Here is a 26,122-nt window from a genome sequence, read left to right as displayed (position 1 = left end):
AGACAACCCCTTTAATGGTTCAAATTTAGATTAGAAAATAATGTGCATTTTAAAATGGTTGTTTCTTTTCTCATTTAATTTGATGGGGAGGAGCTTCAATGCTGGATACAGTCCATGGGCAACACAGCTGATGCTTCTGGAAGGGGGAGGAGAACTCCAATTGGAATGCAATATACATTTACAGACATGCACCATAGTGCTTCCTTCTACTATAATTCTGTTAAAGGGGTTGTCCACGTTTATCAGCTGTTTGAAGAGACCACAGAGCTCATACGAATGTTGCCTTCACTTCACCGTTTACCTGCTTGCAACAGCAAAGCTGAGCAGGTGTAATTACAGCTCCGCCATTGCATTCACCTCAATGGGACGGCTCCTTCCTCTGAATAGGACAGAGCCGTCCCATAGAAGTGAATGGGGACACCATACAGTACTTGGAAATTACACCTGCTCACCACTGGAATTGCGATGGCGAACAGGTTAAACAGTGAAGAGAAAGCAGTGTTTGTATGAGCGCTGTGGTCTCTTCAAACAGGGGTGCCAGAAGTCGGATCCCCACCAATCAGATTTCGATGACTTGTTCAAAAACTTCTCTGTACAGCATTAAAATGTATGGGCAAAATTCGGTTCTCCTATCTCAGTCTTTAAAAACATTTTAAATTAGGAATCTGAAGTTGGGTTTGGTAACCCGACTTAGGATTCCCATTTTAAAATGTTTTTAAAGCCACAGATAGGAGAACCAAATTAATTCACCGAAGTCTCACAAGACTTCAACAATACGAATTTTGCCAACACGCAGCACATTTTAATTCTGTATGGAGACGGCATTACAATCAAAGTTTTGAACGAATCAACTTCGGATCTATGATCTGAACCTCGATTCGCCCAGAAAACTCCTGTAATGGAATTGAGCGGAGTAGAAACTGCGAGTGGCGCTTGGTGAATGATCACACAAGCAAGGTTGTGCACCCTTTATTTTGCATTCTGCAGCAGGGTCACATTAGTACTGAGTGACATCTCTTTTTGCTGTGACACAGGCTCTGGCTTGCTTAGTCATACAGATGCTGGATTTCCTCCTGTGGTATGTAAAAAAAAAAATTCTACTGGGACTCGTAGTACAGCCAATCTGGTTGATGGCTGCTGTGCATGGGTCACCCCATCCAGTCCCAGACATTCTCAATGGGGATGAGATTTGGGGATACAGCTGGCCAGAGGAGCTGCTGGATACCCCAAAGAGCATGTTGTGTAGCACAGGTGATACGATGTTCTAGATGTACCAATGAAGTTCCCCTTGGTACTTATGATGGCTGAATCATATTTTGTAGGGGGGCTGGAGGGAATACGATCCAGGATACTGTAGAACCAGTCCTACTGACATTTTTGACTACATGGCATTGTATAACTTATCCAGGAACTTACCTCAATTATCCATCTCTTTCCCCAGTTTCTGGTCTATGGGAGTTACTTTGCTCTAATTGCTGGAATATTCTTTATCAGGAGCCTGTGTATCTTAATATCACATCATAAAAAGAAGCAAACAAAAAACACCCAAGAACAAGAGGTCAAGACTGAGACTCGTCTTTAGAGGTTAGGACCTTTGTGCAGTCTCATTAATTACTTGGGGTGAGGGAAGTATTAATGATATGGCCATGTTGTCCTAGAACATTCTATAAAGATAATCTGGGGTGCATTCTTTTGCTGAAAGATGAATAAATTATAATAACGCATTCTTATTCTAGAACTCACAATTTTCCATAAATATCACCCTTAAAATGTATGAGGAGCTTAGAAAGTGAGAGCAGCTTCAGCAATCTTGCCCATGGTTCAGTCACTTGTGCAGTAAATAGTGATCTTGATCACATTATGTCCTATTTGAAAAGACCTTCACATAGTGAGTTGAAGCCAAATGAATACTGACCACTTGGTCATGCCCAAGGTAACCTTCAAAAACTATCTTCAGAGGTCTAGATACAAACCAGGTCATCAATATCAGATCAGCTGTTTGAAGGGAAAGCAACGCTCGTGAGTGCTGCCTTCTCTTCACCATTTACCTGCTCACCATCGCCATTGTAGCAGCAAGCATATGTCATTGCATCTCCTCTGCCCTAATAACTTCAAAGGTAAGGAGCAGTTACAGTCCACGAGAGTGATACGACCCTGCACAGTGAGCAGAGGCGTATAGACATCGGCTTCAAACGCTCACTGTGCATGGCCGTATCAGGAACGTCTTTTGCACCAGAATGAGATTTTGCTTGGAAACAAAAGGGCTGCGTGGGAGAGGCGGACAGGAGATCTTGGAGAACGAGATGGGAGTGGGGAAATGACTCGTGACTCCCCTCAGGCAGAACGTCCTGATGACACTATGAGGTACCTGGCCACGACAGACATTTTCAGTTTTTTTACATGCATACAATACTTCTGAACATAGACAAACACTTTAAGAGCCCTTTACATGGATCGACAATTGAACAGATCATTGCTAACCAGCATTACTAGTAACACTCATTAGTGATGACCTGGCTCTGTAAATGCACCGCCCATGACCCGATGACCGAGCAAAACGTGTAACACGATCTACTGCCGGGAAACAACAAGACAGTATGGGGAAGAGCAATGCCATTAGCGATCGCTCCTCCCCATCTCTGGTGATCTCTGCAAGTAAATGCACTGGTCTCCCCTGCTAGCGATCAGCAGATTGTTGGGAGGGAACGCCTCTTTCCCGACAATCTGCTAGATCATCATCCCGTGTAAAGGGACCATTACAAATGAATGGAGGATGCACACTAAGTAAGAATATTTAATCCGCTCTATGACCGGTTCCCTTTCACACACATCTACATGCAGCAACTGAGCAGGCCATCAGGAAGGATCTGTTCCTTCCCGATAAATACCTGCTCGTCAGTGGAGGAAAAAGCTGCATTCACATGCAGGAATCGCCTGCACTGTATGGGAACGGGCATTGGTTACTTCACTTCAGATTCGTTGTTTCTGGTCAGAAGATCGCACAGCATGATTTGCAGCCCATAAATGATCGTTTAATGTGCTGTATAAGCAATTAATTCACTCCATGAAAGGGCATCGGATGATCAGTGGCATCTTTACACGGGCGGATGATCGGGAATGATCGTTTGTACGAACACTTGTTCCTAATGATCAGCCCGATAATAATACTGTGTAAATGTGCCGTTACAGGTGGCGACAGATTCCACCGAAGTTTCTCTCTGCTATCTCGCTGTAGCTGGCTCTGATGTAATCGGTCCCTCCTGTTTTCTGTTCCTCGGCAGTGCTTTTGTCTTGGTCACCATTGTCTTCAGTCATCTTCTGTTGAGCTCTGGCTAAATCATCTTTCTATCTGCTGGTTTGTGACTACCTACAAGAATTTCAGCATCAAAATAACTGTCATATGGAAGCCTTCTCCACGCCAGAATTGCCAAGACGGGCCTACTCAGCCAATAACTGACTGAGGCAGGACACTACAAAGGCCAGTGGCTGGCAAAATGAGCATCACGTGAATGGAGGCAAAACTACAGGAACCAGGCATGGCCACTATATAATGTACAGAGTTGTGCTTGTACGGTGAATGGTTCCAGTGCACAGGAGCTGCTCCCAGAAACAGTCGGTGGTGGTGGTGCTGGGAGTGGGACCCCCTCTTGATCCGATACTTATCACCAATGCTAAGGACAGGTCAATATTATAGTCCAGGAAAATCCCTTTTACTCTTTAATTTTAATTTATAGTTGATATTTCAGGGCCTCCAATCACAGTCAAGCTTTCATTCATGTGACATGAATGCTGTACAGTGATTGGTTGCTACAGGCAAATAAGACGCTTTTTTTGTGTCCTCTATTGTCTCAAGTTCCATAGTATTCAACTTACAATAAATGAATATTTGAACTCAGAGTCCTGTAGTCATATTATACCAAGTAATAAAATCACACAGTTGCCATTTTTCTAATATTTTAATATTTTTTCACCTGCAAACTGTAGCAAAACATTATTAGCTTTATTATGCAGAAATGAGTCCTCAATATGGATATTTTAGGCGTATAGAAACAAATAGCTTTATTGGGCAAAGTAAAAGTTTGTGGGATTGTTTTCTTTTCATTTTTTTGTGTGAATAAAATGTATAGATTTTCATCATTTAACATTGAACTGCCACATCCCATCAAGCCGGATTGCTAAAATGATTAAAGTCTTTTTCAGTTATAGGTGGACTTGTTTGCTCTTTCACATAGCATAAAGTGTTATGAGTTAGAAATACTGATATGAATAATTACCTAGACCCTAAGAAAAAAAGAAATATATACAGTACTGCAGCTTAACGAATATGGAATCTGCAATAACTTACCAAATTTAATATACATGATACGCCTTCAATTAACCCCTTGGCTGCCCCAGGACTTGATATCCTCTGGGCAGCCAACAGATTGAATGAAAACAGAAAAGGCTTCCCAATTGCACATATTACCTTGTTTTCTTCCTTTTTTTTTTTTGTTTAAATACAAAAAAAAAAATATAATTGCAGGCTCTGAAAGAACTCCCTGTGTTTAAAGCTTACGCTGGTTAAACAAGACAAACAGTGCAAGAGGCAGTACATGTACGGTGATGCCTGGTAAGCTCCTGTGTTAGTCTAAGGCTATAAGAAAGGATTTGTCGATGAACTTCCTGCTGGAAACTGTCCCGAGGGTGCCCCGGCCTGCAAGGAAAAAAGAAAACAAAATACATATTACAAAGTTGCACTTACGGTCATGGACACCATACAAACCTACCAGTAAACCTGCATGGAAATGCTTTCATACCACTCTGAAGGACTTTTAGGGCGATTTCACACATGACTTTTTTTTTTTTTTTAAAGCAAAGAACAGACAATGGGAAGGACTAAGGTCCAGTTCACACAACTGATCTTAAACGTGCGGTTTTTGATACTTTTTTTTTAACCAATGGGTGTTCACTTCGTTACAAAGCTGAATTTCCTGCTTGAGGTTTTTGAAGCAGATCTGCTCCAAAAAAAGGTGTGGAAAATACACAAAAAACGCATGGACTTATTTGGCACAGTTTTTTTTTTTCAGATTCCTATTCATTTCAAAGGGAAATTCAGCACTGATTCTGTCCCAAATGCTGCTTCTTTTTTCCACGTGTAAAAAACAAACAAAACACAAGCTCATTGAAATGAATGGGAGGCTGTTTTGAGAAATGCCCCAAATCAACATAAAAAAAAACTGACACTGCGTCAAAAATTGCAGTGGCACCCACCACCACTAAAAATAAAAAACATAAAACCATCCCAAATGGACCCACTTGCGCACTTAAGGCTACTTTCACACTTGCGCTTGATCGGATCCGTTCTGAACGGATCCGATCATATTAATGCAGACGGAGGCTCCGTTCAGTACGGATCCGTCTGCATTAATAACTTAGAAAAAATTCTAAGTGTGAAAGTAGCCTGAGCGGATCCGTTCAGACTTTCAATGTAAAGTCAATGGGGGACGGATCCGCTTGAAGATTGAGCCATATGGTGTCCTCTTCAAGCGGATCCGTTCCCATTGACTTACATTGTAAGTCTGAACGGATCCGCTCGCCTCCGCACGGCCAGGCGGACAGCTGAGTGCAGAGGCGAGCGGAGCGGAGGCTGAACGCCGCCAGACTGATGCGGTCTGAGCGGATCCGCTCCATTCAGACTGCATCAGGGCTGGACGGCTGCGTTCGGGTCCGCTCGTGAGCCCCTTCAAACAGAGCTCACGAGCGGACAGACGAACGCTAGTGTGAAAGTAGCCTAACATGTTAATATGAGTGAAGTAGACATTCTATTAAGCTGCATTGTGTGTAATTAAACATTGTGGGGAAAAAACATGCACACAAAGGAGCAAGATGCAGGTGACAAACGGGTAACGGAACAAACAAAACAGCGCATGACTAACATAATGGGTACTGATTGTATCTGCCTCCAGGCTGGAATCAGGGTCCAAGCTCACTGAAGCGGCGTCACATTAATGTGCTGCTTTACATGACACACAATTACGCAAACAGCAAGGACACCATTATGACTGTCTACCATGTTACAGATACAGTGGAGCTTTGTCATTGTCACTGTTTCTAGCTCAAATAATTCTTCCCCTTCTCTTCTTCACTCACCGCAGCAGGGGAGAGAAAGAAAAAATGAGACAGCAGGGATAGGATGGTCATAGGCCCTTAAAGGGGTTATCCAAGACCAGACCCACAATACTGATCATACTTACCTAGTCCCTGACACCGCTTTCCTTTCCAATCGCTCCACGGCCATCTTTGCCTCTCCCTTGTATGCAGATAACAAGATCCATCGACGGGGGTGCAGCCGATAGCAGGGTGCAGCGGGGACCTCCTTGCCTTGCATCTACCGGCATCAGGGACCAGTTAAGTATGGTCCGTATAGTTGGTCCACGCATTGTGGGAGGACTGTTGATTCTTGGATAACTCCTTTAGGTGGGCCCATGTCTAGGGGACTGCTTGAGCCCTCTTTGTGGCCTCCAGCCAGGTAAATAATGATCGGATACTCCGAGAGTTAAATAACACTAGGAGCATCAAGTACTTCTGTTGCTGAACAGTGACCTCAGGTGCCCTCCAGACTCAAGAATACAGCTTTTTGCTATCCTAAAGGCAACTGGAACTGGCCACCATAGAGGAGATTTTGTGAAGCACTGTGGTATTTCGTTCTGCTGGGGCAGTACATTTTGCTGCACTGTGGTTATTTGGCTCTGCTGGAGCAGTATTTTGTTCAACAATAGGGTAGTGTTGGCTCCACCTACTTAAATTTGTACCCGCCTACAACATGGGGCCAATTCTTTCCATCACAATCCTGCTGTGAAAGAGAAAGACTGCCTGTTATTATCACTGCCTATGCTGCTGTGATCACAGGACTTTATTAACTCTTTATGTAAAATACTAGAGACATGCTTTAAAAAAAAAAAAACACTTCTCTCAGGAAGGGGTAATTTTTTTTTTATTAAATGAAAAAAAAAAAGTTTTTTCATTTGAGCAGTTCTATGCCATTAAAAATTAAAAAGACTACAGAAGTTAGCACGGATGATTAAACTCCTGTATTGATAGGTAATCAATTGTCAGTTTACTGCTGCTGTGAGGAAAATATGTTATCTGCATATTTTCCAAGCTATTTAAAGGGGTTATCCCATGGTTAGCCTAGTTCACATTTCAATGTTTTGGTCAGTGATATCCAGCAGCGATTCTGAGCCAAAACCAGGCGCCAGTCAAAAAGACATAAAAGAGGAAAATCTTTCCATTATACCTTATATCTGTGTAGGATTCACTCTTGGTTTTTGCTCACAATAACTGATGGAAATCACTGACCAAAAACTGAAGCGTGAACTAGAATTTAATGTAAAAAATTTGACATAATATAGAACAAAACTAGAACCAGCCCTGTACCTCACATGGATCCAGAGATCTCCCCATTCATTACTCCTATTGCTCTGATAGATTTATTTTAGGCTGGCAGCTCATGGGGCATGTCCTCTCTGCTGCAGGTCTTGTCCTATGACGGATCAGAGGGTGTGGCCTTTCTGCTGCAGCTCTCGCCCTGTAACTGTCACAGCGTCTAACAGTACCGGTGGCAGCTGAAGGATGGATCTGACCATGTGCAACCACTTCAGCCAAGTGGACAGAGAAATATTAAAAAGCTGGTGGCCCTATACAGATACAGTTCATTAAATAACTCAGTGGTTATACTAAATTTTACATGCAATTACAAAAGTATATCCAGATGCTGGTTTGAAAAATGTATAATATAGTAAATGTATAATATAATAAAACTTAAAAAAATATTTGGCTTGCACCCCCTTGTAATAATTCTGGAGCATCTATTTTACTGCGGTATCTACTATGTGCCATTCCTTTAGTATTCCTGCTAGAAGTTATGAATGAATTATCAGCTGACTGCAGTGAAGGTCTAGATAGTTAACAGTTTAGAGGTGTGTCCCTGCACAGTCTGACATTATCCAATCAGTGCTGCCAGTGTCAGACTCTGCAGGGGCACACCCAACTGGTAACCATCATTACAAACTGCTAGCAATACATTCATAACTTCTAGCAGGAATAACCAAGGAATGACAGAACCTACAGTGACATGGATAGATGCCCCAGAATTGTTATTATATAGAGGATGCAAATAGCTACTAAAACAGATGTCAGGAGTCTGTCTGCTGTGCTCACAACTAAAGTCCAACTAAAGAGGAAATAAATCACCCCATTTTGGCAAAAAATTACTAAGAAAATTCACAAAAAGGCTGTTAATGTGTGCTAATTGTTTTCTGACGGGTGTGTCCCTTTCAAGATGACATCTGGGTGATGCATAACTTCGGGGCCTGTACTCACCATGAAAGGATTACTAGAGACTGCAGGAGCTGCAACCTGTCCAAATGGAGTAACCACTGACTTTGCTGGACCAAACGCACCAAAACCAGCTCCTTAGAAGAAAATAAAAGACAAAAAAACAGGAAAGAAATAAGATTACTGCAGGTAATTGACACCAACAGAAGTGTGAATTCTGCAATGGCAACCGGTTTAATTTACACAGCAAGATGAACATGGTGCATCTCTTACCGTACCTTGTATATTACCATTAGGCTGCTGTGAGAAAGCAGTCTGTTGGGGGAAGGCAGTCTGAGGGGGGAATGCAGGCTGATGAAAAGTGCCACTAAAGCTGGTAGGAAGACTGTATGATGCCGATGTCCCGAACCCAGCGGGCATGCTTAGTGAGGCTGTTCCAAAAGAAGCTGTTCCAGATACAACCAACAACAGATACATTAGGACACATGAAAGGACAGCAGCCTGTCTAAGCCAAGACTCGTGGGAATTATCACCATTAGGCCCTAGTCACACAACCGTATTTTTGTTCCGCATCCGATCCGCATTTTTTGTAGGCCAATTCATTTCAATTGGTCTGAAAAATATGCAGACCGCACACCATATGCTTTCCACATCCATATCCAAAAAGATAGAACATGTCCTATTCTTGTCAGTTTTGCGGAAAAGAATAGGCATTGTTACAATGGATCAGGAAGAAAAAACAAAACGGATGCAACACGAACGTCACACGTATTTTGTTTCCATCCTTAGGGTGCATTCACACGGCCGTATGTATTTTGTGGTCCGCAAAACGCAGAGCCGCCAAAAATGCGGGTGTCATCCGTGTTGCATCTGTTTTTTTTTTGTTTTGTTTTTTGCAGACCCATTGTAATAATGCCTATCCTTGTCCGCAAAAAGGACAAGAATTGAACAGATTCTATTATTTAGAGGAGCTACGGAACGGACATGACTTACGGATGCAGACAGCACACGCTGTGCTGACTGCATTTTTTTTGCGGACCCATTGAAATGAATGGGTCTGCACCCGATCCGCTAAAAATGCAGAGCAGATGTAGAGCAAAAATATGGTCATATTGACGGTGCCTTCTGAGTATGGAAGTCACTACGCAATAATACTAAAATGATCGGTGATGACATGGAGGGGGATAAAACAATTACCACTAATAGAATACATAAAGCTGATGGGTAGGTTGGTGCCAAACTCAGTAATAAAAATAGTAATGATAATAGTAATGAAATGTTACACGAGCTTCTGATCAAGATAAAGATCATTTGATGTAACCAGCAGCTTAGGGGGTATTGCTTTTTATTGAAAAGACTTAAAGGAGTTGTGCAAGTTTGGACAGGAAGGGGTTTGCAAACCCCGTCTCTTGGCCAGACCTGTGTAGAGACGCTTACTTACCTGCTTCCTGGCGCTGGCTCCTCGCTCCTTATCTTCCAGGCCTGCGATGCTCCACTGGACTCCCTCACTGTAAACATCTGGTTTGACACAGCTGCAGGCAATCACTGCCCGTGGTGGAGACATACTCCACTGGATTCTTGACAAACTGTTGTGTCGCGAATGGGGAGCAGGTAACCGCCACAGCCAGTTAATGGCTGCAGCGGTGTCAAACTGGATGTCTACAGCAAGCGAGCCCAGCACTGAGAAGGAGGTAAGCTTCCCTTCACAGGTCTGACCAAGAGAGGAGTTTGCAAAAAAAAAAAAAACCCCAGCACAACTGTTTTAAAGGGGTTGTCCGCTTCTTTTTTTTTTTGATTGATGACCTATCCTCAGGATAGGTCATCAATATCAGATCAGGCCCCCGCCGATCTGTTGTTAATGACCTACCCATCCTGAGGATAGGTCATCAATATTAAAAAAAAAAAAAAGCGGACAAGTCCAAGAAATAGTAAGAATCCTGTGAAGGCAATAACCGCTTGATGGAGTACCATACCAATGTGTTTGCTCTAGGAAAATCAGAGAGTAAGCTCTACTGGCACAAGGACAGATATGAAATAATTCTGAGAACACAGCCAAATGATATGATCGCATCATGTAAACACGGGGAAGAGAAAAATGATGGCACAATGAACTGCATTTTGGTAAAGGAATGACTGTTGTATGAACAAAATGCAGCGTAAAAGTGATAATCTTGCAATATAGGTTTATAAAGGCGTCACAAACGCACACTAGACCTTCCAAAACATGCACAAATGTGAACAAGGCAAATCTCCTATAGTAAAATACTCTGTACAAAAGGAAGCACAATGCATTTAACTATAGGGTAGTCATGCAGCAAAAACCCAAATCACAAAAAAAATAAGTTTGTGAAAAACAGCTCTAACATACTACTAAATAAGACAGGTGCATGCTCATATGTTTCCACACTCTGGAAAGGTACAGGGACTGCAGCAAGAAATCACCTGTATTTATGGTCTGGCATGCGAATGGGAAGACTGGGAATGTCCTCGGAAAGAAAACTGAAACATTGCAGGGCACATTAACCATCGTAAAATAAAAAAAATGTGCAGTCAGATTTACACACTAAGTAGCTGCACAGTGTAGGATCAAATCTTATTATTTATGACCAACTAGACAGATTAATAGGTATTGCCTGAGATGAGAAAACATGGTCTTTTGTTTTACCAAAAACAGCACCACTCTTGTCCATGAACTGTGTCTGCTACTGCAGTAGCGACCCACCCAAGTTAAGAGGATCAAGGTCAACAATCAGACCCAGTCCATGGACAAAACTGGCAGTCTATGATAGAAAAAAAGAGCAGATAACCTTTTACAAGCTTCTGAACACATGTAAGGTTCCTTGGGAACACATCTGACAAGAAGCGCAATACATTTCAGATGTTTAAGGCTGGACACCTTCAGTGCAATTTTTTTGGATTGCATTTTACTCATTATGGGCTAAAAATCATTTCTTTTCAGTTGGTCTTTAGTAAAAATATTGAGTCGTTCTGTCACAGTTAACTGTCTAGCTGTGAGAATAGTATTTTCACTTTGTGCTGTCATCTCAAACCAGAGATGGCTTACAAAACACAGTAAAAATACAGAGCCTAGTACTAGAGAATCTCAAGGCTGCACAGAGAAAAGGGCTAAACATTTTTAATGAAGAGAAAGTGGAAAAAACAAACAAAATAAAAACGATTTTAAGCTCAAAATGAGTAAAATGCAACAATAAAGAAAAACTGCCACAAACGTGTACATAGCCTTTAAACACAGAATTTTATCAAGTGACCCCAAAACTTTTGTAGGCTACAAGCCACATACGACAGATGATGCTGAACCATGATAAATAGTGAAAGTAAGGTATATGTAGTATATCCAGCGATATAACCTTTTGCAGCCGCTGTTAAATGTCAGCTATACAATTTTGATCCTAGCACCAAAATCTAAAAATGCAATGACTTGCTAGTAATAATAGCGTCAAGAGTAGCGAAAAGCTAAAGAGCCACATGCAGGGACCCAGGAGAACACTGCAATAAGTCAATAAAAGTCATCAGTAGATATTCTACAAAGATATTCCAGCAACATCTTAGTAGACTTGGACAGACAACCTGCTACATTCATCTCTTGGGTCAGGGTCATTTTTTTTAAAGGTTTTATAAAGTTTTAGTAATTCAAACAAGAAGAGCTCTGGTTAAAAAAAAAAAATTGGTAACGAGAGAAAAACAAAGTAAACGTGCAAATGGCGAGCTCTGCAGACTTACAAAGTGCCAAAGTCTTATAACAAGAATATTTCACATCGATACAAGACTAAAGACATAAAAATTTAATGTAGACGGGTTGATAAAATTCTACATGCTTTGGGAGGGAATGAAAAATAAAAGCTGTGATGTGAATTCCAAGCTTTCTACAAATCCAAGCAAGACATGATATCAGCACCAAGGCTGGATAAAAACTGGGACAGACTACTCACAGACATCCAATGCTCCTGCAGCTGTCGGCAGTCTGGTCTGGTGGAATGGGTGAAATGGGGCACCCGGGTAGTCCATCTCGGTCGTGTGACCATCACGGACCCCTGGTTGAGAATTTAAAAAGTGGTCTTCCAAGGCTAATACAGTACAGAGCAGGCATGCCAAATGTGAAACAATGGGGGCCAGAATTTAGGCGAACAGGAAAGCCCAAGAAGAGCCATGGTAAATCTTGGGGGTAACAAATGGCTTATGCAGTCAGTGAAAAGTTTTGTTAAAATCTCTTGAGGAATACATTGTTATTTACTCCACAAATAAAACACATTTGAAGACGCATACCACTTGGAGCGATGACTGTCTCTGACAAAAACAGGGGACTGGGTATGCATCCCTGGGATCCATGATGGTCCCAGCAGTTACCACCTTACCAGCCAGAGATTTAGGGAATAGCCCGTTTATTTACTAGTGTGAGCAAGGGGCTGTGTATCATCATCCAAAGATATATCCAGGATTTTTTGTGAATAATTTTTTATTTAGGGTATTATCAATATAAAATAAATATTCCAGTTTTTGCACTGGTCACTAGAGCGCACAGAATAGACTTACATTTTCTATTTCAGCTCTACTCTGTAGACTGGGCCTGAAGTAAGGTCAGCAGAGTCATCTCATTATCATTAGAAGGTGGATAATTTAATGAGCGATGACATCCCTACCGTATTGCATCTTTCCTGGGAACAGTCATTTTGAACACGCACACTTCCTTCCTATATTATCTGTATAGGGACAGCAGCAGGTTGTGTGCGCTTTATAGTAGCTGATATGAATGGGAGAAATGTCATGTCCCCGGTAGACACCAAGGAGTGACATGGGACATGAATAAAGAGTGTTACCCTGCCTTATTTAGGTATGTAATCTATCATTAAATCCTCTATCCTTTAATGATGAGATGACTCTGCTGACCTTACCCCCGTTCTAGAGAGAAGAGCTGAAACAAGAAATATACATCTATTGTGTGTGCTTTAGTGTGAAAACTGGAATACTTTTTTTTTATATTGCTAGTCCTACAAGAACAACAGTAAATAGAGATTTATAATTCTCCCCCATAATTTCTTCAGAAAGGTAGGGATCCCAGAGGTCAAACCCTCCCCCCACTGATCATAAAGCGATGGCATATTACAGCAATAATCCATTGCTTTATATGATGTGGACAACCATTTAAGGAACGATAATGGGGGCATAGATGCCCGTGATGAGAACATAGTCCTACCACTTTACACATCATTAGTCAGACCACACATGGAGTACTGTGTACAGTTCTGGGCTCCTGTGAACAAGGCAGACATAGCAGAGCTTGAGAGGGTTCAGAGGAGGGCAACTAAAGTAATAAATGAAATGGGTGGACTACAGGGCCCAGAAAGATTATCAAAATTAGGGTTATTCACTTTAGAAAAAAAGAGGACTGAGGGGAGATCTAATTACTATGTATAAGTATATCAGGGGTCAGTACAGAGATCTCTCCCTTCATCCATTTATCCCCAGGACTGTGACTGAGTATATGTAGAGAGCGAGGGTTAATCAGATCTTAGGGAATGGTTTATCCAAAAGATAAGAAAAAAACTTGAGGCGCCAGTGGGATAGGAGTATGTAAGGTGATAGAATTAGTTACTCTAATAGCCTGAATGGTGGATGGAGGAAGTAAAGAATAAGGTCGCCAATAAGTGATATAGGGGGGCGGCCGCTACTGAGGTAGCGACGTGGAGGTTAATCTACGTGTGTCAGACAAGAGTTATGCAGAGTGAAAGCGCCAGACGCCCAAATAAATTAGTACTGAGGTGTTAACCCATTTAAAAAGGTGAGATCACAGACAAGAAGGTAAAGATTATATTTGGGATCTTGCTCACCTATAAGCTTACGTATTTTTTATAAAGTATAATAGAATTGGTGTGTATGAGAGGCTTTGAGTGGGTCGCTGTGTCCACACAGGAGCAAGCAGAAGGAATAAAAAGTATATTAAAGTATTGATCCAAAATGTTGTTTACTCACTTCACTGGGGGGTAGTTTGCCAGATAAGCTCAAGACACCAGCAGAACCTCCTACCCCCCTAGCCATTCTCGCTTGTAGAATGACAGGTATTGAAGACAGCCAGTTCACAAATAGCTTCAAATCAATTCCTTTATTAGTAGAATTCGGCTCAATGCATTTCGGGGTACAGAGATGGAGTCCCCTTCATCAGGAGCTTACACATATAAACTAGTGGTGAACACACATACCTTAGAATATATTGTTAGAAATTGCCTCCAAATAGAAAGGGGCGTTGCTCAGGGCCGCGGAGGTCTGCGCCGTCTCACAGTTCCGGTGATGCGCCAAGCTTGGCACGTACTTCAAGTTTCTATGCGTTCCACCATGGAATGCATTTCTGGTTCTCTTGCGCTCCAAAAGTGGGGGAAAAATAGCAGTGCGTCTTATGGGGCGAATGCTGCATTTTGCCGAACTGTCAATGATACGCCGCGTGGCGGTTGTGTCAGCTGAGAGGGAGGAGGGGCTGGGGGGGCCAGCATCTGGTTTTATAATGACAGCGGGGCCCGTGCAGTGACTGTATTCTACTACACGGGCCCCGCTCACTGTATATACCGTAATCTTATCTATAATTGTGGCATTGTTAATGGTAATCAGCGCCTGTATTACCGTAATCTTATCTATAATTGTGGCATTGTTAATAGTAATCAGCGCTGTGTATTACTTAAAACAAGCGCTCTGTAGCAGAGAGGAGGCAGGCCGGGAGGACGGGCGCTGGCAGCGTGAGTCACTACGTCACGCGCCTGCGCCGCCCATTTTATGAATGAAGCAGGCGATGTGGGCGCATGACGTAGTGACTCGCGTTGCCAGCGCCCGTCCTCACGGCCTGCCTCCTTCCTTCTCTCTGCTACCTACCGAGCGCTTGTTGTAAGTAATACACAGCGCTGATTACTATTAACAATGCCACAATTATAGATAAGATTACGGTATATACAGTGAGCGGGGCCCGTGTAGTAGAATACAGTCACTGCACGGGCCACGCTGTCATTATAAAACCAGATGCGACCCCCACCCCCTGTATTGGGGGATTATTCACACTACAGGGACACTGTTATGAAGGGGATCTGTGGATGACACATATGTCATTCACAGATCCCCATAACAGTGTCATCCAGAGACCCCAATAAGAGCCACCCACAGATCCCCCATAATAGTGTCATCCACAGACCACCATTAGTTCAAAACCCACCAAAAGCACACCTTTTTGTTCAAAATATTTTTTTTCTTATTTTCCTCCTCAAAAATCTAGGTGCGTCTTATAGGGTGAAAAATACGGTACACACACCCGACACCCCCCTAAAGACCTAAGTACCAAAGACTGACCAACCTATAAAGCAGTGGTGGACCTCTACAGACGAAATTCCTCGCTATTATACTATTGCGGAATTCCTAACTACAAGCGGAGGTCTACAGGCTTGAACAGCTAATTACAGAGCCACCTGCAATCTCCAGATTCTACAAGTGCTGCACGAACAGAGGCACATTCAGGAGAAGGGTCACAAGTCAAGGTTTGGTCGTTTACAATTCATTCACTTGCAAGTAATCTAGTAGCGGGACGCCGCTACCTATATTTGTCTCAGCTGGACGCTGTTATTTCCACCTGTATAGGCTGGACGCCGCCGCTAATAAGTGCGGGACATTAGATTTCTGGTCCACATCAACCATATTCAGGTATTCTTTTTAGACTGCACTTAATCACTGGATTGAACTTTTAGGTATTGCGATACCGTCCTATATACTGGCCACAACACCAAGTTCCGCTTGGATCCCTTTTTAAACCAAGTCACTATTATATAACATGTATTAATTGTATTAACAGTGTATCTATATGCAGCGGATTTTATAACTTGAACAGAGTGTTATTACTCTATAGGATGAATTAATTGTGCATTTGTATACATCAGATTGTACTTTTTTCATTATTTTTTTTTTTTACCATATTCTATTTTGTTTTATCAGATTTAGCATCAATAAAATTTATCTGTTACAACCACTTGGTCACGGTCTCTTGAGTGCCCTGTATTCTACTTAATTATCCTATACCATATATTGAGAGAGTGGTCTCAATTTTACAGGAGCACCATTTGGTTCCTATTTTTCCTAGTGCGACATCCAATTATATATTAATAATATAATATATATAACTTAAAAGGAATATATGTTTTAAAAAGGAATATGGATGGAATCTGTTTGGGTCTTCAGTAGTTTACATATTCAAGAGATTCATTTAGGTCAAATGGTGTGAGGGTATTTAGTTGGTAGATCCAAAACATCTCCTTCCTACACTGTTGTTGGAAGGAGAGGGGTACATGTTCCAAGGGGGTCACTTTTAAAGCAGCCGGGTTCCCATCATGCATTGTTGCGAAGTTGCTGCTTTTTCCAAGTGCTGATTTTTATAAGTGCATCTGAGATATTCAGGAGACTTACTCAGAGCTTTTCCACAGTAGCAGAACTTCAGCGGTGTTTCTGGTGGATACTCAGACACTGTTTCAAAACCGTGCTGATTTTTATAAGTGCATTGGAGTGGAGATATTCAGGAGATACTCAGGAGGTAATCTGGAGGTGGATACAATCCAAACAAGTAAGATTTATTTGTTTATAATCTTTACCCTCTTTAAAATGGCAGACCTGGTTATGTGCAGGAATTGTTGTGCTTTTATTTCAGGTTCCACTCTTCAAAGGTTTGGATGCTGTCTGATCTGTAGACAGCTCTCCATAATGCAGCAGGAAATTGCATTTTTGAAATCGGAGATTTGTAAATTAACCGTTAAACAAACTCAGGCTGAGAACGTTGCAATGCCACTGCCACAGAGGCCCCCTAGAAATGGAAGATGGGTTACTGCAGGTTCTGGTAGACTGAAAGTTGTTGATAGAAGACATGTCCCACAGTCTGTGGCTCTCCATAATTCATTTGCAGCACTTTCAGAGTGCAAGAGCAACATGGAGTATGGCTCAAGCACAGTGGGTGAGAAACAATCATCTCCCATGCCTAAAGTATGCAAGACTGCAGCCAAAGACAAAAAGGAGAAGGTGAGGACTGATAGTAAGCAGCTGTTGGTGAGAGATTCCATCATAAGAGGTGTGAAGTTTGAGAAAAATGGTGTTGTGAGATGTCTCCCTGGTGCTACCACTAGCAGGGATAGGCGACGGATCCTTAATATTGTTAGGCAAGCAAAGCAGGAAAGGGAGGTGGATGTTATTGTTCATCTTGGGACAAATTATCTGGCTTGCAATGAGGTTTCAAAGGTGAATTAAGCTTTTCACACACTTGGAAATGATATACGGGAGGTTGCATCAACTGTGTCATTCTCTGCAGTCTTGCCTGTGCATAACCTTCAGCATGACAGGAAGATGCGCATTAAGGAATTCAATGTATAGCTTTGTGAATGGTGTCAAGGGTTTGGCTTTATGCCTCATGTTAGCTCTAGTTGGAATGGAAAAGAACTGTACAAGAAAGATGGTTTGCATCTTTCTCTCAAGGGAACGAATATCCTCAGGGAACAGTTCCCAGTATTTGCTAAGGAGCATTTAAACTAGGAAGAGGGGCAAAAGAGTGATAATCCAGCAGTCCGACTGCCCCCCGGAACAATGCCAGAAGATGCTAGTAGCACAAAGGTTAAGAAATGACAAGCTCAGAGTCTTGTCTACAAATGCTCGCAGTTTAGGGAATATGATCAATGAACTTGAGGCTATAATGGCATCTAAGAATATAGATTTAGTGGCTGTTACAGAGACGTGCTTCAATGGGAGTAATGACTGGGATATAACAATACCAAGATTCTCTCTATACAGGAAAGACAGAGAAGGCAAGACGGGGGAGGGGTGGCCCTGTATGTAAAAGATAGCATGAAATCTAATTTGATACAAGTTAGCGAGACCAATTTAGAGTCAGTTTGGGTTACCTTGCAGCTTGATAATCATAAGGTAACTCGTGTAGGTGTGATATATAGAACACCTAGCCAAGTCAAAGAATTAGATGATCTACTAGTTGAGGAAAGAGCTAAAATGACATTGAAGGGGGAAGTTATCATTATGGGAGACTTTAATTTTCCTGATGTAAACTGGAAAACCAAAATAGCTAGTTCTGCCAGGAGTACAGATATTCTATATTCCCTACTGGGATTAACTCTACAGCAAGTAGTTGAGGAGCCAACCCGTAAGGAGGCCATTTTAGATTTAGTATTCACAAATGGTAATTTGGTATCTGATATTACTGTAGGGGAAAGCTTGGGATCTAGTGATCACTAGTCAGTGTGGTTTACTATAAGTACAGTGACTGAGTCACACCACACAAACAAAAAAGTTTTAGATTTTAGAAAAACTGACTTTTCTAAAATTAGATTTGTGGTATACGAGTCCCTATCAGATTGGAACAGTTTCAATGGAGTCCAAGAGAAATGGAACTACTTAAAAGTGGCACTATTGAAGGCAACAGAAAATTGCATTATGCTTGTCAGTAAAAGCAAAAAAAGGAAGAGACCATTGTGGTACTGAGCAGAAGTGGGCAAAATCATTAAAAACAAAAAGATAGCATTTAGTAATTCTAAAAAAATAATAATAATAATGAGGATGACAGGCAAATTTATAAGATTAGGCAAAGAGAGGCCAAACAAGTTATAAGAGCTTCTAAAGCACAGGCAGAAGAGAAATTAGCTCAGTCAATGAAAAAAGGCGATAAGACATTCTTCAGATACATAAATGAAAAAAGAAAACTAAAACAAGGAATTACCAAATTAAAAACAAAAGGAAGGTAGGTATATGGAAGAAGATAAAGAACTAGCTGACTGCCTCAATAAATACAGGCTATGAGCTGAGCACTGTGATTGGCCAGCGCTGCAGCATGGGAGAAGGAGGCGCCGGCAGGTTCCCCTGGGTGGAGCCTAACTGTAAAGATACCGGAGGCAATTACGGGAGAACGGAGCGGCGCCCAGGTATAATAGTAAGTGCAGGGGGGTCCCTGGGCGCCGCTCTACATGCCTGTATAGTTACTTTAGAAGTTTAATTCTGGTGAGAGGTCCTCTTTAATCATCTTCATATCCATAATTACTATATTATAAAAACTTTCAATGTGAGGGCCCCTACTTTCTAGAGGATAAAAGGATGATTTCTTTTTGACGTCTGAACGAATTGGGTGTTTGGATTATTCACACTTGGGGTGGTCTGATCTTGTTTTATGTCAATGTCCTGGTGTACAACCGTGGTCCCGTTTGTTGGATCCCTGGCGGTTAAAGGGATCGTTTTGTTTATGTTAAAGTATTTTTTATACTGAAATGCCATTGGAGTGTTAATTTCCTAATGAACTGGTTAAGATCTATAAAAAGCTAGAATAAATAGGATTCGTTCGTGGGGCAGAATGAGAGGCCTTTGCTCAAGAGTTCGATTTCATTTTCTCTTATTAAATATTTAGATAAGTTGAAGATCCCTCTTTCTTTTAGGGCTCATTCAGACGGCCGTATGCTGTCCGCAAAAATGCGAATCCATTTTTTGGGGGACAGTTCAGCATGTCCGTAAAAAAAACGGATAGCATTCCGTATTTTTGCGGACCTATACACTTAAATGGGGCCATGTCCTGATTTTCACGGACAAGTATAGGACATGTTTCATTTGTTTTGCGGACCCGTGGAATAGAAAAAAGGGCCCCATAGAAGTGAATGGGTCAGCATCTAATCTGCAAAAAAACAGATCCGCATTTTTGCGGCTAGCATACGGCCGTTTGAATGAGCCCTTAGTGTGTCATTGTTTAGTTCTGAGGGGGTGTGGTTTTGGGTTTGAGTTTTTTGTTTACTGGCATTTCGATTTCTGCCTTCGCTGCAGCGGGATTTTGCCTTTTTCGTAGACTTGAGATGGAGGTGTAAAAGTGGGTGACCTTCAATGGTTTTATTGGTTTTGGAGTTATTGTGCAAGTGGAGCTCGATATGGACATCAATGTGTTCAGGTCTTGTATGCTGGATATGGTCCTCCATGGGGGAGGTATAGGTGAAATTGTCAAAGGATGTTTTCTTGTTACTGATGAAATGTGTTCTAAAAAAGGGCTCTCTGTTAGACTGGGGGGTAATGCAAAAAATCTGGACTGGAGGTAGAGGTGGAATGAGTAGTAATGTTGGATACATTATCTTGTATGGATTGGGGTGATGAGGTGTTTCTTACTGGTCTTCCCATTTCAGAGTCGGAGAGGATAGGTTGATGTATAACTGTTGGGTTTTGTGCATTAGCAGTCTTTTGTGGACAATTTATAGGGCTCCTTTGTTTGGCGGATGGAAGTGGTGTAGCGTAAACAGAGAGGTTTAGGGAATTATGTAATTCTTTAAGTGAAGCAGTTTCGTTGATAGGACTAGAAGTGGGAGCATGAGTTGGAGGATGGTTTTGTAAAGTGTTGGGTCTCTCCGGTTCTGTACGATTCTCGTGGTGGTATTTACCGTCAGCAGATTTGTTTATGGTGGACGGGTGGTTAAATTGAGTAGTGAGATTGGTATTCATTTGAGGGAGGGTTTCCTGTCCATTTATCTTTGTAGAGAGGCTTTGGTTCCATTTACTGTTATATATCATCCTACTCTTCTGTGTTTTTTTGGCCGCTTGGGCATAGGTGTGTGGTCTATTCGTCTTATTATGTTGTTCACTGTCGATTCTATGATGTGTGTGTAATTTGGTGATGGCTCTGTGTTAGGGAATGGAGTGCAAGAGAACCGGAAATGCATTCCACGGTGGAACGCATAGAAACCGGAAGTATGCGCCAAGCTTGGCGCATCACTGAAACTGTGAAACAGCGCACACTGCCGCGGCCCTGAGCAACGCCCCTTTCTATTTGGCGGCAATTTCTAACAATAAAATCTAAGGTATGTGTGTTCACCACTAGTTTATATGTGTAAGCTCCTGATAAAGGGGTCTCCATCTCTATAAGGGCTGTTTCACACGAGCGGATGCCGTGCGTGGCATCCGCTCCGTGAAAGAGTGCCAAGACCCGATGCAGACTGCAGAGGCACAGAGCATTAACATGACTGATAATGCTCCGTGCCTCTCTGTGACCTCTTTACTACAAAATCACAATGACAACTGTGATTTCGTAGTAAAGAGGTCACAGAGAGGCACGGAGCATTATCAGTCATGTTAATGCTCCGTGCCTCTGCAGTCTGCATCGGGTCTTGGCACTCTTTCACGGAGCGACGGCATCCGCTCGTGTGAAACAGCCCTAAGGCTGGGTTCACACCTGAGCGTTTTACAGCGCGTTCCTACGCGCTGTAAAACGCTCAACAAGGAGAAACCAATGATTCCCTATGGGAATGGTTCGCACTTGGGCGTTTTACAGCGCGTACGATCGCGCTGTAAAACGCCCGACGCTCCAAAAAGTACATGAGCGACTTTTGGGGCGTTTGTGGCCATAGGACACTGTAGTGAATCACACAAACGCGCGTCAAACGCGCGTTTACTATTACAAAAACGCGCATAAAAATGCGCGTCAAAAACGCGCGTAAAACGCGCGTTTGCGCAACGCTCAAGTGTGAACCCAGCCTAAAGGAAATGATTTTAAGCTGCCTGTGAACTGGCCGTCTTCAATACCTGTCATTCTACAAGCGATTCTGGCTAGGGGGGTAGGAGGTTTTGCTGGTGTCTTGAGCTTATCCGACAAACCACCCCCCAGTCAAGTGAGTAAACAACATTTTGGATCAATATTTTAAAATACTTTTTATTCCTTTTATTACTACTGTGACAAGGGGACATCCTCTGCATCTGGAGGAAAGAAGGTTTGTACACAAACATAGAAGAGGATTCTTTACGGTAAGAGCAGTGAGACTATGGGACTCTCTGCCTGAGGAGGTGGTGATGGTGAGTACAGTAAAGGAATTCAAGAGGGGCCTGGATGTATTTCTGGAGTGTAATAATATTACAGGCTATAGCTACTAGAGAGGGGTCATTGATCCAGGGAGTTATTCTGATTGCCTGATTGGAGTCGGGAAGGAATTTTTTCCCCCTAAAGTAAGGAAAATTGGCTTCTACCTCACAGTTTTTTTTTTGCCTTCCTCTGGATCAACTTGCAGGATAACAGGCCGAACTGGATGGACAAATGTCTTTTTTCAGCCTTATAAACTACCGTAAGTTACTATGTAATAGCTATAATGAAGGGAGCATGGAGTTTGCTTGATGCCTACAGTGCCAATGAATGGTTTGCAATTTACTCAGTGCCCTGACCTCACTATAAGGGCTCAGCTACACAACATTTGTCGCAGCAATGTAGGGGGACATTTTATATAATGATAGTCAATAGTGTCGTATTGTGACATGGCACTGCGACAAGTTGCACAAAAATCCATCCAAGTTGGATTTTTGTGCAAGTGTCGTGTCGCAGTCATAGCATGTCACATGTTGCAGTGGGACATCATTGACTATAATTACAAAAAATGCATGACAGATGATGTTGTGTAGCTGTACTCTAATGATTCTAGGATTAAGAGTTGTTTACCAAAGAGGGCTAATGTTCAGCTTACATCTATGAGAGGCCATCGCCATAAAGGACAGCAAAAGTATAAAAACTCCTTTATAATGTCATGGAGAAATTATTTGGTGAAACATGTAAGCCGTTATGTTGCCTTATAAATAAAAAATGTCCCCGTACCTGGAGGCGCTCGTCCATTTGTCTGGAAGGGGTTTACGGCAGGTGCAACAGAAGCAGAAACAAACGGATTCGTGGAGGCAGAAGCTGGAAAGTGGATATTACATCATCATGTTTAGCAACCATCTGTATATAATGTGAAGACATTTTACACCACGGTCTAAACACATGCAATGACTTTGGTGGGGTAATTAGAGGGATAACAGGGCAGACTGGTATTTCATACACCAGTCTTAGTAAAAAACAAAAAAAAAAAAAAAAAAAAAGACTGCTGGGGTAAAAAGTAATCCAAAGAAAAAACTTTCGGACTCCACAATCTCGGTCCTTACTCATGTCATGAGTAAGGACCAAGAATGTGGAGTCCGAAACATGTAGACATTGTGGATTTTGCATGTGATGGTTATTAATAAAGCTGCTAGTTTTTATGGGAAGCTGGACCACAAGTTTTTTCTTTGGATTACGTTTGTACACAGTCAGGTGCGGACTAGGCCCGTGCTTCCGTGAAAGCAAAAAAGGTGAGAGCTGTCATATATTTGGAACTCTGCTGGGGTAAGATGTACCAAATTTACTAAAGGGGTTGTCCAGCAGTACAAATCCACAGCTGCATTATTCTAAGAACAGTCACACCTGTCCATGGGTTCTACCTGGTATTGCCGCTCAGCTCTACTAAAGTGAATGGGTCTGAGCTGTAATACAACACAGAACCTGTAGTCGGGTATGGTGCAGCCATCTTTTTCAGTCCTGGATAACTCCTTTAACCCCTTAGTGACCACCCATACATGTTTTTACGGCGGTCACTAAGGGGCCTTAGGATGGGCCGCCACTTTTTTACAGCGGCCCAGTCTAAGTGCTTCACGGGTCCCTCATGCATCGGGGAGCGGGGACCTGGCTCTCACATAAAAGTCACGGCCTTGCTCTAAAAAAAAGGGTTTTATTTATTTTATACCGAAAAATGAATGCCGTAAAATTTATAACGTAAAAACGCAGTGGCAGTATTGCAGTTTTTCCAATCTCCTTTACCAGAAAGAGTTAATAAAAGTTATTCAGAAAGTTAGGTGCACCCATAAATGGCGCAATTAAAAACTACAACTTGTCCCGCAAAAAACAAGCTCTTATAAAGCTATATAGATGGAAAAATAAGAAAAGTTATAGCTCTTGGAACGCAACAATGAAAAAAGGAAAAAAAACGCTTGGTCAGTAAGGCTCAAAGCAGGCTGGTCACTAAGGGGTTAAGAGGCACAGGCCACAGGTTCATCTTCTGGCAGTCCAGGCAACAGTAATTCAAACCTGCACCAGCTATGGAGCTAGCGAAGATCACATCATCTACACCAGTGAATGAGGTAAAATATAGTAAATCTGGTGGACCGTAGCTGGCCATGGCTGGCCATGACTGCCCCTCTCTGCTTAGCTCCATCCTTTTAAAAATTAGCAAGAAACACAAAAAGGTTGCAGAAAAGGCGTGCACCATAATTGGCAACTTTTACAACACTTTTGTAGAGTAAACCCTCTGATAAGTGTGCCCCAATGTGCTAGTGTACATGCAGAATTACAACAGGTGGATTCAGCAAGAGGCCTATTGCACACGACCGTATGGCTTTTTCAGTATTTTGCGGTCCGCAAAAAACGTATCTGCAAAAAATACAGATGACGTCCGTGTGCATTCCGTTTTTTGCGGAATGGAACAGCTGGCCCCTGATAGAACAGTACTATCCTTGTCCGTTATGGGGACAATAATAGGACATGTTCCATCTTTGAACGGAACGGAAAAACGGAAACAGAGGGCATACGGAGTACCTTCTGTTTTCTGCGGATCCACTGAAATGAATTGTTCCGTATCTGGTCCGTAAAAAACAAAAAGCTTTCGTGTGCAAGAGGTCTTATTCATTTTGGAGACTGGGATTTAAAACACTGCTGTAATTTGTCTCTGTTCACATTGGTGCCCTGTCTTCCATTAAAGCGCTTATGCAAATAAGAACAGGACCTAAAAAAGTCTCTTACCTCCAAATGCTCCCCCAACTGACTGAGGTGGGTGGGTGTGCGCTGCAGGGACTGCAGCTGGGATTCCAAAAACATTGCTGCAAGACACATAGATTTCAGACAAGGAAAGAACCTTAAAATAGACACAAAGAACGTTTGAAGCTTTCCAAGAACATGTACCCTTATTATCACTTTTGAGAAGATACATTCTAAAGGGCATTTGCACCTATGAAACTGGCTGACACATGTTCATATGTGCCGCAATACTGAGAAAAATTATGTTTTAATATATGCAAATTAGCTTCTAGGAGCAACGGGGGCGTTGCCATTACACCTAGAGGCTCTGCTCTCTCTGCAACTGCCGCACCCTCTGCACTTTGACAGGACCAGGCAGAGAAAACATCATGCCTGACCGGATTTCTCTTAAAAACGATAAAAGTGGAGAGGGAGCAGCAGTTGCAGAGAGAGAAGAGCCATACGAGTAACACCAGTACCCACCCCCATTGCTCCTAGTTCATCTGCATACGTTAAAACTTCATTATTCTCAGCAATGCGGGCACATATGAACATGGGACCAACACAGATGCCTTCAGCTGCCAAACGCAACAGATGCCCTTTAAAGCTCCAATGGTTCACAGTAAGACCATTTTCTAAGCCATAAAAGGATCATCTGAGATCATAAAGAAGGGTTTGCTTTCTTTCCCAGACAAAGCCCTGTTAATGGACTGTGTCTGGTATGGCAGCTAAACCCAATTCAAGCAAATAGCTATATGTATGGCAATTGACCCCTTCAGAATAAAGTCCCCTTTTACACGGGCTGACAATTGGAGCAATTATGAGGACTGTTTCTGTGAAGGCTTATGAACGCGCAGACTCATTGATTAGGAGAAAAACTTGTTGACGAGGTACCCAAAAATCACCCTTTCTGGATAGCGGATCGTTCTGGGATCTGCTCCATAGAAACAATGAAATTGTATGGGATGAGCGATTACTATGCTGCAAGTAAATGCATCTCTCACCTCCACTGAACATGAGGCAACAAGTGTTTGGTTCCCAATAATTGCCTTTTCAGTTGTAAGTCTAGCGAACACAAGTGCATGATTGATTTGGCCTCTGTTTGCAGGACACACCCTTCATATTACTCTTGCCGCATAGAATGGGACAGAATCAAGAACAGAAAATGTGATTTGCTTGCTTTAGTTG

General features: G+C 42.2%; 2 protein-coding genes across 10 annotated transcripts in view; one reads left to right on the top strand and one right to left on the bottom strand.

Moving 5' to 3' along the window:
• The window catches only part of LOC122936148 (thiamine transporter 2-like), a 32,530-nt gene extending 28,740 nt beyond the window's left edge, over positions 1–3,790 (top strand). For 2 of the 4 annotated variants that reach the window (XM_044292191.1, XM_044292194.1), the window contains one exon: positions 3,282–3,790. In XM_044292191.1, coding sequence (XP_044148126.1) covers positions 3,282–3,461 — 180 coding nt within the window. In that variant the 3' untranslated portion in view covers positions 3,462–3,790. Of the gene's footprint in view, positions 1–1,441; positions 1,585–3,189 lie in introns of all 4 variants that reach the window. The other 2 variants (XM_044292193.1, XM_044292192.1) reach the window with 2 other exon arrangements.
• A 151-nt stretch (positions 3,791–3,941) lies between these two features.
• The window catches only part of AGFG1 (ArfGAP with FG repeats 1), an 87,527-nt gene continuing 65,346 nt past the window's right edge, over positions 3,942–26,122 (bottom strand). For 3 of the 6 annotated variants that reach the window (XM_044292184.1, XM_044292189.1, XM_044292185.1), the window contains 6 exons: positions 24,941–25,017; positions 22,946–23,029; positions 12,267–12,368; positions 8,595–8,762; positions 8,362–8,453; positions 3,942–4,693 (listed from right to left, as the gene is read on the bottom strand). In XM_044292184.1, the coding sequence (XP_044148119.1) occupies positions 4,634–4,693; positions 8,362–8,453; positions 8,595–8,762; positions 12,267–12,368; positions 22,946–23,029; positions 24,941–25,017 (583 nt within the window). In that variant the 3' untranslated portion in view covers positions 3,942–4,633. The remainder of the gene's footprint in view (positions 4,694–8,361; positions 8,454–8,594; positions 8,763–12,266; positions 12,369–22,945; positions 23,030–24,940; positions 25,018–26,122) is intronic. The other 3 variants (XM_044292187.1, XM_044292190.1, XM_044292188.1) reach the window with 2 other exon arrangements.

Source organism: Bufo gargarizans, chromosome 4 (genome assembly GCF_014858855.1).
Source record: "Bufo gargarizans isolate SCDJY-AF-19 chromosome 4, ASM1485885v1, whole genome shotgun sequence".
Lineage (NCBI taxonomy): Eukaryota > Metazoa > Chordata > Amphibia > Anura > Bufonidae > Bufo > Bufo gargarizans.
Note: the sequence above shows the minus strand (reverse complement) of the source record. Positions and strands in the feature narration are given on the sequence as shown.